This window comes from Salmo salar, chromosome ssa02 (genome assembly GCF_905237065.1).
Source record: "Salmo salar chromosome ssa02, Ssal_v3.1, whole genome shotgun sequence".
NCBI lineage: Eukaryota > Metazoa > Chordata > Actinopteri > Salmoniformes > Salmonidae > Salmo > Salmo salar.
The window spans coordinates 37174032-37187483 of record NC_059443.1 but is presented as its reverse complement, the minus strand read 5'-3'; the positions used below and the strand labels follow the sequence as shown (position 1 = coordinate 37187483).

The 13452-nt window shown below is 39.9% G+C and overlaps 2 protein-coding genes across 2 annotated transcripts in view; both read left to right on the top strand.

The window, feature by feature from the left end:
- The window catches only part of LOC106582184 (thrombospondin type-1 domain-containing protein 7A-like), a 101935-nt gene extending 99452 nt beyond the window's left edge, over positions 1-2483 (top strand). The window contains exon 28 of the mRNA XM_045703364.1: positions 364-2483. Coding sequence (XP_045559320.1) covers positions 364-454 — 91 coding nt within the window. The 3' untranslated portion in view covers positions 455-2483. The remainder of the gene's footprint in view (positions 1-363) is intronic.
- Positions 2484-2902: 419 nt separating this feature from the next.
- On the top strand, positions 2903-12173 carry LOC106584533 (neurexophilin-1). The gene is made up of 2 exons (XM_014169940.2): positions 2903-3292; positions 8554-12173. The coding sequence occupies exons 1-2, from the start codon at positions 3218-3220 to the stop codon at positions 9313-9315; spliced, it is 837 nt and encodes a 278-aa protein (XP_014025415.1). The 5' UTR covers positions 2903-3217; the 3' UTR covers positions 9316-12173.
- Positions 12174-13452: the final 1279 nt, after the last annotated feature.

Here is a 13452-nt window from a genome sequence, read left to right as displayed (position 1 = left end):
AGTGCTTCTCTTTTCCTAGGATGGTGATGTTTGCTAAATAGCTCTGTAATATTCTTGCACTGTCAGAGCCAATACAAAAGGTACTTTATAGCTCAGAGCCATAGATGTCAAGTGAAGCATGGCCACAGATATTAATGCAAATGGGCATACTAATACCTTTAACTTGCTTTTTATCTTTTTAATATGCCCATGTCTTCCGAAATGTCCGTTTAATAGAGATGTCGTTAATTTGGAACAAAGGCAGCGATATGTTATAACTGACATAATAGTATGCCACTTTCTAGTGCTGCTGGTGTTTTACTTGCACTGTAGTGTACATATTGTAAGGCAGGGTAGTAACATATTGTCTACTCTTCCTCTTAGCAAAAAGCCAAAGAAACCAAAGAGACAGAGGCAGATGAACAACCGACTGAAACCTCTCACCCTAGCCTATGACGGGGACGCTGACATGTAGGACTCTGGGATAGCCTAGTCCTCCAGAGTCCTACCATTCCTGCCGTAAAAACAAAGAGACATATCCCATCATAGGAAGGACAGGGATGTTTTCATCTGCAGATCAGAAGAAGAAGACCAACGGCCACCTTGAATCCATTTTGGGTCCTCATGAGTTAAATGGAGATTGGAATTGAGGAAACATTTCTCCACTTAGATATATTTGGGTTTAGTCCAATTCAAGCAGCAGCTCTCCTTTTTTCCCCCATTTTGTTTTGTGATATTTCCTTAAGAAAATACCTTCACGGCCTCCACTCACTATGATGAAATTGCCTTTTTTTGTTTGGCCTTTTTGCTTTCAAATGGAAGGGCTGCTGCGAAGAGACAAACTTTTTCTCCTTGAACACAAACAGCACAAGCTCATTTCTTTGCCGTGTTTTTCTGCTTGTCACTGAAACATTGAGTAGCTGGAGGCTTAGGATGCACTGACGGTTCGCACGTTGCCAAAAGTCACCGCAGGGAAGGGAAGAAAATCTCCATGAAAAGGCTTGGATTCCTTTCCTTTCTGGATTTTGACTGAAATCTCCTTCTTCGGTCGCAAACAAAGAGATACTTTTGGTTTCCGGTTGATTCCTAGGCAGTGGCCTATCTTGAAGGATAAACATATACAGACAGAGAACACAAGATGAGAAACAATCCCTGGTTACTGGATCTATTGCCTGTCTCCCCTTTGCTTTGTTTCAGGCACTATTATTGCACTATATTAGTGCAGCATGATATGCACATGATGACTTATACGTTGTATTGCCATAGAACATTGCCTCTCTTAAGACACAACCATATGCAGTTGGAAACAAAATGTGAAAATAATAGGCATTTTCAAGGCCATGGATACATGAAAACTGGAGATGATGTCACATTCTATAACACAGAGGGTGTGAATCAATAGTAAATATGTATAGATTTTATTTTGTCACAACTCGTTTTGTTTTTGGCCCAGTATCTTTTGTGGTCTATATACTGTAGTTTGCTTGGTATTGTCCCTGTCTATGCCCGAAGGAAATTGAATGGACTACTTAAATGAGGACCATTGATTCTGTTCTTGCTTACAATTAGATATTTCCAATGGTTTAAATGTTGTAAATATGAAACATAGCCCATATGTACATGGAAGATAAATGGGCAAATGGATTTTCTTATTTTTTAGATAACTTGTTTTGCAAACAACAAAACCCTTCTAAAGCTAAAACAATGTGTGTGACTACTATTGTATTTTTATCTAACTTCTAATGTCACGCAAACCTAACTTCTGCCTTACTGTCAATGATCAACTATCTACAGTACCATATACATTCATGAAACCAACATATTTAATAATGGGTGCAGCACTGGTTTAAACTGTATGTCATTGATTCATGTGATGAATGATTGATGAATTTGGTGATTGACGAATTTAGACGGACGTTAAACAGTACCATTTTCTTGGACAAAGGCTCTAGGAACACTACAGTTGCTTTCAGTTCTGGCTTAAGACTATCGAAATGTCCTTTTTCACAATGACCCATATCATAGTGCCCTTAGACATATGATAATGATGCAGTTTGTTCTCTCGGCGTACAATATCACATCATATATTCTGTATATATCGAGGTCCATCTAAGCAGCCTTCATTACAGTATATGAATACAGAGGAAATAGGACGCCGCTGTTCTACAGTGGCAGAATTCGACCACTGCCTGATAGCTAGAAGAACAGCTGATGAGGAGAATGTTTACTTTTTTGTTAGTTTTCCTTGTAAATAATAACATTTTTTTAATTTTTTTAAAAAAGGTCAACATATGTGAACATTTATTTTGTATTGCACAGAAATGTTTAGTTTGAATATTGCAAAGTATGATGTTACTGATGGGGGTTCTCTTGAAGCAAGTCGTGTGTTGTAAAAAAAAAGATAAGACTCCGTCGTTTTGTAAAGATTGTTTATATATGTATCGGAAGTAAAACTAAAAATAAATGAAGAAAATGTTATAAACATACTAAGTTAACAGTGAAAATGTTGATGGATGCCTTTCTAGTGTGTACTGTCATTATGTTAGCTGTACCACTAGATGTCTCTCTAGACACAAATGAAAAGTTATATTGCAAGGCTCTCTTGCAGTCTCCTTTCCAACTCTCTCTTTCTACCCACTCTCTCCCTCTTCCTGCCTCTCTCTATCCCTTCCTCGCTCTCCTCTCTCTCTCTTTCTCTCTCTTGGTCTCTCCCTCTTCCTGCCTCTCTATTACTCCCTCCCTCGCTCTCCTTTCTCTCTCTTTCTCTCCCTTTCTCCCTCTTCCTCCCTCTCTCTCCCCCTCTTCCTCGCCTCTCTGTCTCTCCCTCTTCCTGCCTCGCTCTATCCCTCCCTCTTTCTCGCCCTCTCTCTCTCTCTCTCTCTCTCTCTCCCTCTTCCTGCCTCTCTCTATCCCTCTCTCTCTCTCTTTGCCTCTTTCTCTCTTCTCTTTCTCTCGCTCTATAAAACATCACATCACACTGACAATCAGACCTACAAGCACTACCATTCACGCAACACCGCCACTAATCCTGCAACAAAGACCGTATCATTCATATCTTCCAATAGAGAAAACATAGACAGAGCATTTGATTTTCAACCCTCAGCCAATCTGAAGATTGATCCCTGCTATTTGCTCCAGGGTCTTTTTCAGGTTTCCTTTTGTCATTTATCTCTAGTTGTGGCATTTTTACCTAGTCAATTCGATTTTTTTCAAGAAAGGGTTTTGCGTACAGGTTGGCATGAAAAGTGAAGGACTACCAAGAGGAATGAAGTCCACATGTTGGTGCGTTGTTCTCCTGTCACTCATTTCTATGGTAAGTTGAGTTTTTGTTGTAAATGATCTAGTAAAAATAAGTGTTTCTGTCTTTTGAAATCTTGAGTTCAAAGCTACCAGCTAAATGTACAGATGTTGTCTGTGCCATAGCATTTTTCCAAAGATCTTTTTACTCACAAGTGTTTGGTAAATGTATGTGCTGCATACATATTTTGAGTATACTTTTCAGCACCTTGGAGAGCACCAGTCTTTGATTTTACTCTTAAAGGGAAATGTCACCATAATTCAACTTCATGTTCATCATCTCCAGCACCACCCCAACATCAACATATGTGAAAATGGCGCGTTTCTATGTTTTGTAGTAAAGAAGATAGAGGAATAAAACTGTTTCCAATGACCTCGTCAACCAATTAGTAGACAATTAGTAGGCAATGCATACTAACAATTGGTTAAAATCACACGACGCACACCGACGATGTCATTGGAAACACTTATCTTCCTTTATCTTTTTTTACTACAAAACATAGAAACGCGCCATTTTCACATATATTGATGTTGGGGTGGTGCTGGAGATGATGAATATGAAGTTTACATCTTTACATCTTTGACTTATCTATTGTTTTAATAGATGTACTATTGTGTTGTGGGCAGAGGGAAACATTTTGTCATTCCCATTCTGATTGTTGTAGATCTAATTTGAATCAATCAACTCAGATTACTCTCCCATTTGAGTCACTCAATTCAGTTGAAAAGTGCTTGACATTTCACCTTTTGATAAGCTTGACATAATATCTTTATTGTTATGCCATCATAGTTTCTGACATCCCAGTTGTGTTAATAATCTTCTGGTACACAGTAACCCTGCATGAGGTAGACCTGTCAACAGGCAAGCAAGAGAAACAGGCCCAATTGTCTCTTACACATTATTTTAACTTAATCCCACAAAGTTGACTAATCTTCAATAGTTACCTTGGGTTATCAGCACTTCATTTGCATAGTGATTGAAATAAGTCAATTAATATTAATTGTTTCTACGACTTAACTCCCATTATCGAATTGAATTCGCAGTCTTGAAAATTATAAACTCAATTTCACACTTGACTAGTCTCACTAATCATTTTATCCCCTGAACTAATGAAGCCTTCTCTTTAGGAACACTTTTATTCAGTGGATTATGATGCAATTATATTAAACTAATACTATATTACTGTAAAATGTCATTACAGTACTGTAAACATGAAGTGTTGGATGTATAGAAAGTGTTTACTCTCAATTGTACCACTTGATGTGAAGGTTTTTCCAGGCTTCGCCTCCAAATTGCTTCGCCATGCTTTAATGGGGTGCTCATAATTGTTTCGTGCTCCGCGCATCCTAAACTCTAGCCTCGAGCTCCTTCGACAGATTGACAGACCCATGGGAACCTCCCAAACTTATTTTGGATGCCTTTGAACCAACTCGTGTGTGAAATAATATGATTATGTATTTATCCTCTGGGTGAGTTGGAGAAACTAGTCTATTTTTTGTATTTTTTGCCACAATAATACCCTCAGTCCAACTGCTGACCGTTTTGATCCTTTACAGACCTCACGGCGATAATACCGCCCTATGTTTTCTATGTTTGATAGTCTATCATTCTATTTCACACCTATTTGAGATGTCTTGAGATGCCTCACTCTAAAGCCCATAATCTTTGACCCCCTCAGGTAACAGTGGGGGTAACATGGAGACCGAGCTTTCTGGTGATTTCACGTTGATCTCTGTTCATCTCTGAGAATGCTATAGCTGATCCATGAAAACATCAGAGAAAGAAAATCCTACATTTTCCAAGATCAATTTGGATATCAGTACAACCAAACGATCCCCTAAAAAAGTGATGGCCAGCTCCCCCAGGAGAGCTACTGATTAGTATAATCAAGTGTTAGATTAGTGCTAGAACAAAACCCTGCGGGGAGTAGCTCTCCAGGAGAAGAGTAGGCCACATCTGCCCTAAAACATATCCCTGGAGATGTATACAGTCTTACTGCGCTTAGATCCAATTCCATTCTGCTCACTGAACGATGGAATCATGTCCCTGCGGACTCACAGATTCTGAATGGTTCTGATTGACCAGTGCTGTAAGGTGCTCTCTGAGATTCATTTAGGCACATATGGTAGCTGAGAGTTGAAAGGGACCTCAAGTATGTCATATCAGTGAAGATCCTTTATATGCTAAATAGAATGGGTGGATTGGCCATGATTCTTGGATGTATATTGATTCATCAACATGGTGCAATTTTGTTTCACTAGAACACAAAATCCTGAGCCAAGTTATGGTAAACAAACCACTTCAGCTACCTAAACAAGATGGATGACATTGTTGCTTTGAATAGGAATAGAGATAGCTGGTCCCAACCATTCCAGCTCTAATGACTGTTTAACCGGAAGTGTCAGCTAATCGCAGCACCCAGAATTCACTCAATTTAGTTGCTAAAATGGTAACAATCTGTCAGAGACAAGTCTGCCCCAGAAACCCCCCTAGGAGTTCCAGCTGCAGTACTATTTCAGTGAATGAAAGCTCACACATTTTTAATCTCTCCTAGGTGTTTTTTAGCTACCAAGGTTGTCTTATCAGAACAAGACATTGTTGCTATATGGGGATTTTAACATATTGCATATCCTCCTTATCTTAAGGGAAGCTACTGTACAGTACCATACTTTATCTTCCTCTCTCTAGGGAAAGGATGTGTTAACAGGAAGAGATACCATTCAGGTTCATCCATCTACTGTGTCTACCACATTATGTCTATGGGTATTTTCAATAGGACTCGCTAGGGTATTTCCAATAAGGTTTTAACAGGGTATGTCCTCCATGATAAAATCATCCCAGCATTTGTGTAATTGTGCAGGAATTCTGGTTTGTTTGAGGCCACAGGTAAGATTGACAAAAAGTGAGATTTAGAACTGGCTGATGAGCAATGCCTCACATTCTTCAAATTCACCCCAGTACAGCTGTTGGTGACAACCTGTTTCTCCACCTCCATTTAACACCAGCAAAACATGTTTAATTTTCTGTCTTCTCCGTCTCACATGCTCTCAAACAGAGCGAGGTAATCTTGGCCTTTTCCCCTGTTTCCTCAGACAAGGCTGCCTTGATGTAAATGTTGGTTTAGTCAGGAGAGCCTTGATTTGCCTAATCTCTGTCGTGTGGATTACAGGTTGGTTATAATCCGTGAATTGGGGTCTCTGTGAATGTGACATGGAGCCCTCTAATCCCGACCATGACAGTTTGCACAGGCTGTCAGGTGCTTCAGATGAAAGCTAATTGGATGTCAGTGTTGAACCCAGTATAATAACCTTCATGACAAGACAGTAAGGACCAAGCTAGCGCTCAAGAAAATGTTGGGAATATAAGATGTACCCTATACAGTGTAATTGTGCATATGATTGCTTAGGAGAAACATGTCTGAATCAACTAAATGGGATATATGTTGTGAGATCCTTAAAGGGAAAACGAAATATTTTATTTTCCAGGTCGCCCTCGCAAAATAAGCTTTTAACCTCGAGTCTTTCTCCTGGATAAATAGAGGTTAAATGAGAGAGAAAAAAATGGTTGGCTGTCCTTCCGAATAGGGGGAATCCATTGAGATTGAGCTTCAGTCATTTAGCAGCACAGGTAATTACAGCTCTATGAAAGCTATTTTTCATTTGGTCATTGGAGACCCCACTGCTAATGAATCAGGAAAGAGAAAGCCTTGGGAAATAAATGGGGCTTATTTGAATTATGGGTCATGCTTCCTATTCAATGAAACTGAAGCACTCAACCTTTCCTATTTCTTTTCAGATGGAGAACACAAATGTATAAGTTAAAGAACATTGCAGCGACATTTTCTTAGCGCAAAATAATTGTGCAAAGTGCAACAAAATACCATAAAAGTCATTCTATTCTTGCAGTGTGATTTCATTTGAAACTTTTCTTCAGCGTTATAAGGAGGCAATTATTTAACCCGAGTTTAGTAAACTGTCCCCTTTATAACTCACATTGTTGAAGAAAAGTTTGAAATTAAATCATGATGGCAGATTATAATTAGGTTTTTGCACAATTTTTTTCATAGTTTTCATGTTCATTGTATGAAGTCATATTTGGCCCAAAACAAAGATGAGATTGAAATTAGGTTTGAGCACCACAAATGATATTTTTCAAATGAAGTATTCTATGTCCAAATCTAACATGCATTCGCACTATAACTGTTACAATATACTGACTACCCTACCGCAATGTCATCCAGTGAACTTTGTGAAAGAGAGAAGACCTTATTCTCCTAGTATTGATCTGAGGTAAAGGTACAAGATGTAAGACTTTGCCCAGATAGATCTGCTGTCACGTTCCACAGATGGGGTTAGGCCATCACTGTCACCATTCTTCATGAAGTGCAGTGGGAATCTTAGCCCTGTCATCTGTATTATTATGAGGGCCGGAGTAAAGGAATCATCAATCAACCGTTCAGGGTACATTCACGGGTAATAGTCTGGTGTTGCATCACGCCTGTAGGCTACTGAATAAACGCTTCAGTCATCTATATGTATGGCAGGATTGGAATGTCCTTACTCTTGATAAAGGACACTGTGTTCATATGAGGCAATTGTGTCATGCACTGGATTTGTCTCATATTCTTACTATATCCATTAGTCACGACCTTCAGCATCACTGAATTTCAAATGGGAATTGACTTTATTGCAATTTCAGACCTACAGTTCATGTATGATCTTTTTGTATAAAACAAAACAATGGCATATCAAGGTGTCACGTCCTGACCAGTAAAGGGGTCATTTGTAATTGTAGTATGGTCAGGGCGTGGCAGGGGGTGTTTGTTTTGTGTGTTTTGGGTTTTTTTGGTTCTAGGGGATTTTGGTTCTAGTTTTCTATTTCTTTGTTTCTTTTTCTATGTGTGGCCAGGTATGGCTTCCAATCAGAGGCAGGTGTCTTTCGTTGTCTCTGATTGGAAGCCATACTTAGGCAGCCTGTTTTTCCTGTGTTTTTGTGGGTGGTTGCTTTCTGTATAGTCTATGTACCTTACAGAACTGTTGATTGTCTTTTGTTATTTTGTTTAAGTGTTCACTCTCTTTAAATAAATACACGAAGATGAGCACTATACCCACTGCGCATTGGTCTGTCCCTTATGACGCTTATGAAACAAGGACATATCACTTTTATCTTACACAGCAGACCTATTTTTTTAATGGTTTATGCCATTATGCCATCATGGCATGCCTGGTGTGTTTTATCATTGATATAGGATTGTAATGTCTCTTTGTTTTCCACAGGTTACAAGTGCCCATTCATCTGCATCTGGAAGTTCAGACGTTCTGAAGTCAGAGCGACCAAAGTCAAGAGCTAAGGACCTCTGGACAACAGACACCAGCAAGGACTTATCCATCAGTCGTCTGCTCTCCCAGACCTTTTATGACAAGAACCTGTCTGGCCTGGATCTGAACTATGACAAGTTGGAACCATACCCTCAACAGGAGCTCTGGGACTGGCTCCACAACACCTCTAGCCTTCATGACCCCCGCTCCCGATCCAAGAGGAGACCCATCGTCAAGACAGGAAAGTTCAAGAAGATGTTCGGCTGGGGCGACTTCCACTCCAACATCAAGACAGTGAAGCTCAACCTGCTGATCACCGGGAAGATCGTAGACCACGGCAACGGCACGTTCAGCGTCTACTTCCGCCACAACGCAACGGGCCAGGGCAATGTGTCGGTGGGGCTGGTGCCGCCCACCAAGGCCGTGGAGTTCCAGCTGCAGCAGTCGACGGTCCTCGAGCCCAAAGACACCAAGCTGTTCAACTGCAGGGTGGAGTATGAGAAGGTGGAGAAGGGCACCAGGAAGTCGCTGTGTTCCCACGACCCCTCGCAGAGCTGCCCTCAGGAGCAGACCCAGAGCCATGTGTCCTGGCTGTGCTCCAAGCCCTTCAAAGTCATCTGCATCTACATCTCCTTCTACAGCACCGACTACAAGCTGGTGCAGAAAGTGTGTCCGGATTACAACTACCACAGCGATACTCCCTACCTCCCCACAGGGTGATTGGCTGAGCGGCTAAGGGAAAGGAACAGAGACAGACAGGGCATTCGCTCCTGAGAGGTGTCAGTTGATTTGAGCTAGGCTGGCACGGCCCTCAATAGAACAGAGGAGGATGCTTTACTGTCGGAACAGAACTGTTAAAAGGTATTATTAAAGCCAATGCATCCCTGCTGCTTGTGAGATCGCTACACTGAGCAGACCTTCCCTATGGCCATTGTACGAGCATTTAGGACGCAAAATTTCCTGGCTTGGCATACTTTTTACTCATGTATTTTGACCCTCTACAGTAGCTATAAGAAAGTGCTCAGCCGGGGCCTTCTCTGAAGATTTGTCATTATGTAAATAATAACTGATAAAGCCCACTTTATTCTATTAGAAACTGTTTCGATCTTCTAATTGTGTGTTGATGGAATAGCATTTTTCATTTTCTTTCTCTCTCATTGTCCATTTCTGTTTGTCACTGGTGATTACAAAGCAGAAATGAAATAGGTAGATGTCGACTTACTGTGAAGGAAAGTGTCAGAACGCATTAAGACGTGCCATCTATTTCGTTGCTTGTTTGTATCTGTATGACAGCCAGAAATACAGATCCTTTCAAATTGTTTCTTTTTCAGTCTCAGTGGACTATACACACAGGAAACTGTTGAGCATGAAAAAGCTAGCAGTGTTGCAGTTCTTGACACAAACAGGTGAAGCCTGCCACCTACCATACCCCGTTCAAAGGCACTTAAATATTTTGTCTTGCCCATTCACCCTCTGAATGGCACACATACACAATCCATGCCTCAATTGTTTCAAGGCTTAAAAATCCTCCTTTAACCGGTCTCCTCCCCTTCATCTACACTGATTGAAGTGGATTTAACCAATACCATCAATAAGGGATCATAGCTTTCACCTGGATTCCCCTGGTTAGTCTATATCATAGAAAGAGCAGGTGTTCTTAATGTGTTGTATACTCAGTGTACATTGTTTTTGGTAGATAACGAAGAAAAAAATGTTACCAATGATTTTCAGCTCTGACATTGATGCCATGTTGATAGCAATCTCTTGCCCTCAGTTATATCCTATCCGACACAAGTTAATGCAGAGTAAATCAGATCAATGGAGGACTTTCATTCATTATGGATCTAAGTGTATTTCAATATTTAAAAAATGACCATTTATGTTTGCCCCATGAGGAAAAAACACAGTAAAGAGTCCCCACTCTGTTCGCTATAAAACATTAAATCAATGAAATCAAAGGACGTTACAGCATAAAATGTGCTGCTTGCCAGAGGACATGTATTAAACTGCAGGGGCATCTCTCCACACATTATAACAACCACTTCTGACATCAATAACGCAAATTCTGGATGATGATGTAATAACACTATACGATAATGATACTGTGTATTCGATTTGGCCGTTGAGCTTTCATTATGCAAATGTGATGCTTGTAGCTGATTGTGAAACATCTCTGAGAACCATCACTGTGATTGTCATCCCTGTGTGAGAGAATAATGTTCGGGAATTACACTGATACACAATAGGAATAGAAATCCTTTATGAGGTTGATAGGCACCTTGAGGTATAGTTTTTTATGCGGTTTGCAGTGTACATCTAACTAGTCAACTACTGCAGGGTCTTCAGTACTGTACACTTGCACACAGACTCGTTTGATGTTGACACAACTGAAAAATGGAATGGAAGATTTGACAAGGTACTTTATAAGAAATAGGGTTTGTTTCCTGTGAAGAGAGGGGCCTATGTGATAAGAGAGTGTGAACAGGGATTTATGATGTGAATGAACAAAGCTGACAGAAAAAAAAACGTTAACATTTGACTCATAAATTGAGAGCAGTTATCTGTCATCATGGCTACTGGATGACAAATGTTTCAGATTATATTATTCGAATGGGTCTTCCATTTTTATAAAGAGTCATTTTCTGTATAAGATCAGTTAAATATGTTGCCAAACTGGACACTCGTCTTCATTTTGTGTAATATATTATACTTGATGTACGGCTAATTATTATTTATTTGAAATATATATATATGAATTCAACTGCACTCTTTTATGATGTCCGATAGTTGCACTTGGTTCTGAGTCTAAGCTCTATCTGGTACCATTTCTATGAATGAAAACCTCCATCTGTAATATACTACTGCATGACTAACACAAAGCTTTTAATGAGTGAATTATCCCCCATACCAGATCCAGTCCATTGGTGCAGTTGTCCTGGGCCATAGCCATACACCAAGCCTCCGGTCTCCTCCTGCTCTCAGAGAACTTCCTGATTAATGTGGTCTGGGGAACTGTCACAAATGGCAGATAGAATCAGGGGATTTCTCCTTCAGACTCCCAATGACACCCAGCAGCTGCAGGAGTAAACAGATGACTAACCGCTGGCCTTTTGGCAGCCATTGGAGACTGGGAGGAGGAGGAGACCTGTAAACGTTGCCTTGACATTTAGGTGGATTAAAAAGTTATTGGGATCCTGCTCTCCTGGTGTCGGAGGTAGTTGGCTCCGTAATTAACTGTGTCTTGGTCTTTTTTCAAGAAGCTAAGCTAAAAGCATGCTAAGTATCATGCTTGTTGCAGTCCTTCACTTACTATATGTAGGGCTAGGTACACTTGGTTAGCCTAGCACTTTATCTGATATGACATCTATATTAGTGACCAAATAGCACATCACTCATAAACAGATAATCAGATGGGATGTCAAATGACTTATTTGAGTATGTGCAATTGGCATCTAATTCCAGAGTAATTCATTATTGTCATTTCATATCTTGTTATGTTATTGCAGAATTCATGTTGTGTTTTGCTTTGAATCTGTGGTGTTCATTTCTGTGTGAAATACTGACGTATTAAAGCTCTAGCAGACAATGGCTTGTGGTTTTTGAATTACAAATGAATTGCTCTCGTCCAAACGCTATTACTATCCTGGAAATGAAAGCTCATTCATTGTGAACGTCTCATATCAGGTAAAACTAGAGAGAATTAATTAAACTTTGTCATTTTAATTGCTTTAGTGACAGCTGTCCTTTGGTGATGGAGCTATCCTAATGCACATACTGTGGTTTGTCAATTACTTTCCCAGTGAATAGATTAAAAAGCCACAGAGGATAGGATCGTTTCATTAGTCTGGATTAATGCCCCTGGGCAGAACTAGGTATGAATACTTCGCCCCTAAATATGCTGCAAAATGAATACTACTATTTAGCCCATATGAATAGAATGAATTGTGGCAACGTGAAATTAAGTTTACGCTCTATTAATCCTGTCAAACTGCTCGTGCAGCAATATTTGACATGCTAAACTTTTGTCACTCAGTTCCAGGCAAATTGTTGCCATTTGGAAAAGGATGTAATTCTATTCAACATTCAACTGTATGAAGATAATTCATATTTGACATAATTTGAGTGCAATTGGCCCACCATATGAACATCTGTCTATGCTACTCTCGGGAACAGTAGGCTTCCACACCTACACATTCTCACATTATATTCATTAAGATAGTTTCTGAAGCTATTTTTACATGTTCATGTTGTCAGCTGGTACACCTTTCAAACTCTGTATGGATATTTCCAACAGCTTTCACTGTAACTCAAAGCAGGTCAACTATTACTCAACCTATTGCTTCAATAGAATAAAGATAATCAAGCCATGAATCAAATGTTCCATAGAGGGCTATCTAAAGGTGACTTGAGGAAGCATTTTCAACTGGACATTTTGACCATATTAATCAAATTCACATTCTGATCATAGGGACAATGACCCAATTTAGCGTAATAGTTACACAGCTGGGTATACAATATTATATTTACACATTACGCTAAGTAGGGCTGAATCGTTCTGATGTAGCATCAATGGTAAGTGTGAAATGGTGTGATCTAAAGATGACACCTAAGTAAGTATTGACATTTTTTAAGATAAGGATCCATTGGCTTCTGTAAATTACATGAGGCTTAAGCGGATTACATGCCTCTCACACATTCCTCTACCCACCATCTGTGTTAGCCCTCCAATCAGCGGGGACAATGTAGCTGTATTTCCCTGCTACCGTTATGTATTGCCAGCGAGCGAAGAGGCTGAGCCCAGCTCCCTTGTCTGAATATGTTTGGCCCCATTTCAATTACAGAAAAAAAAAAACATAT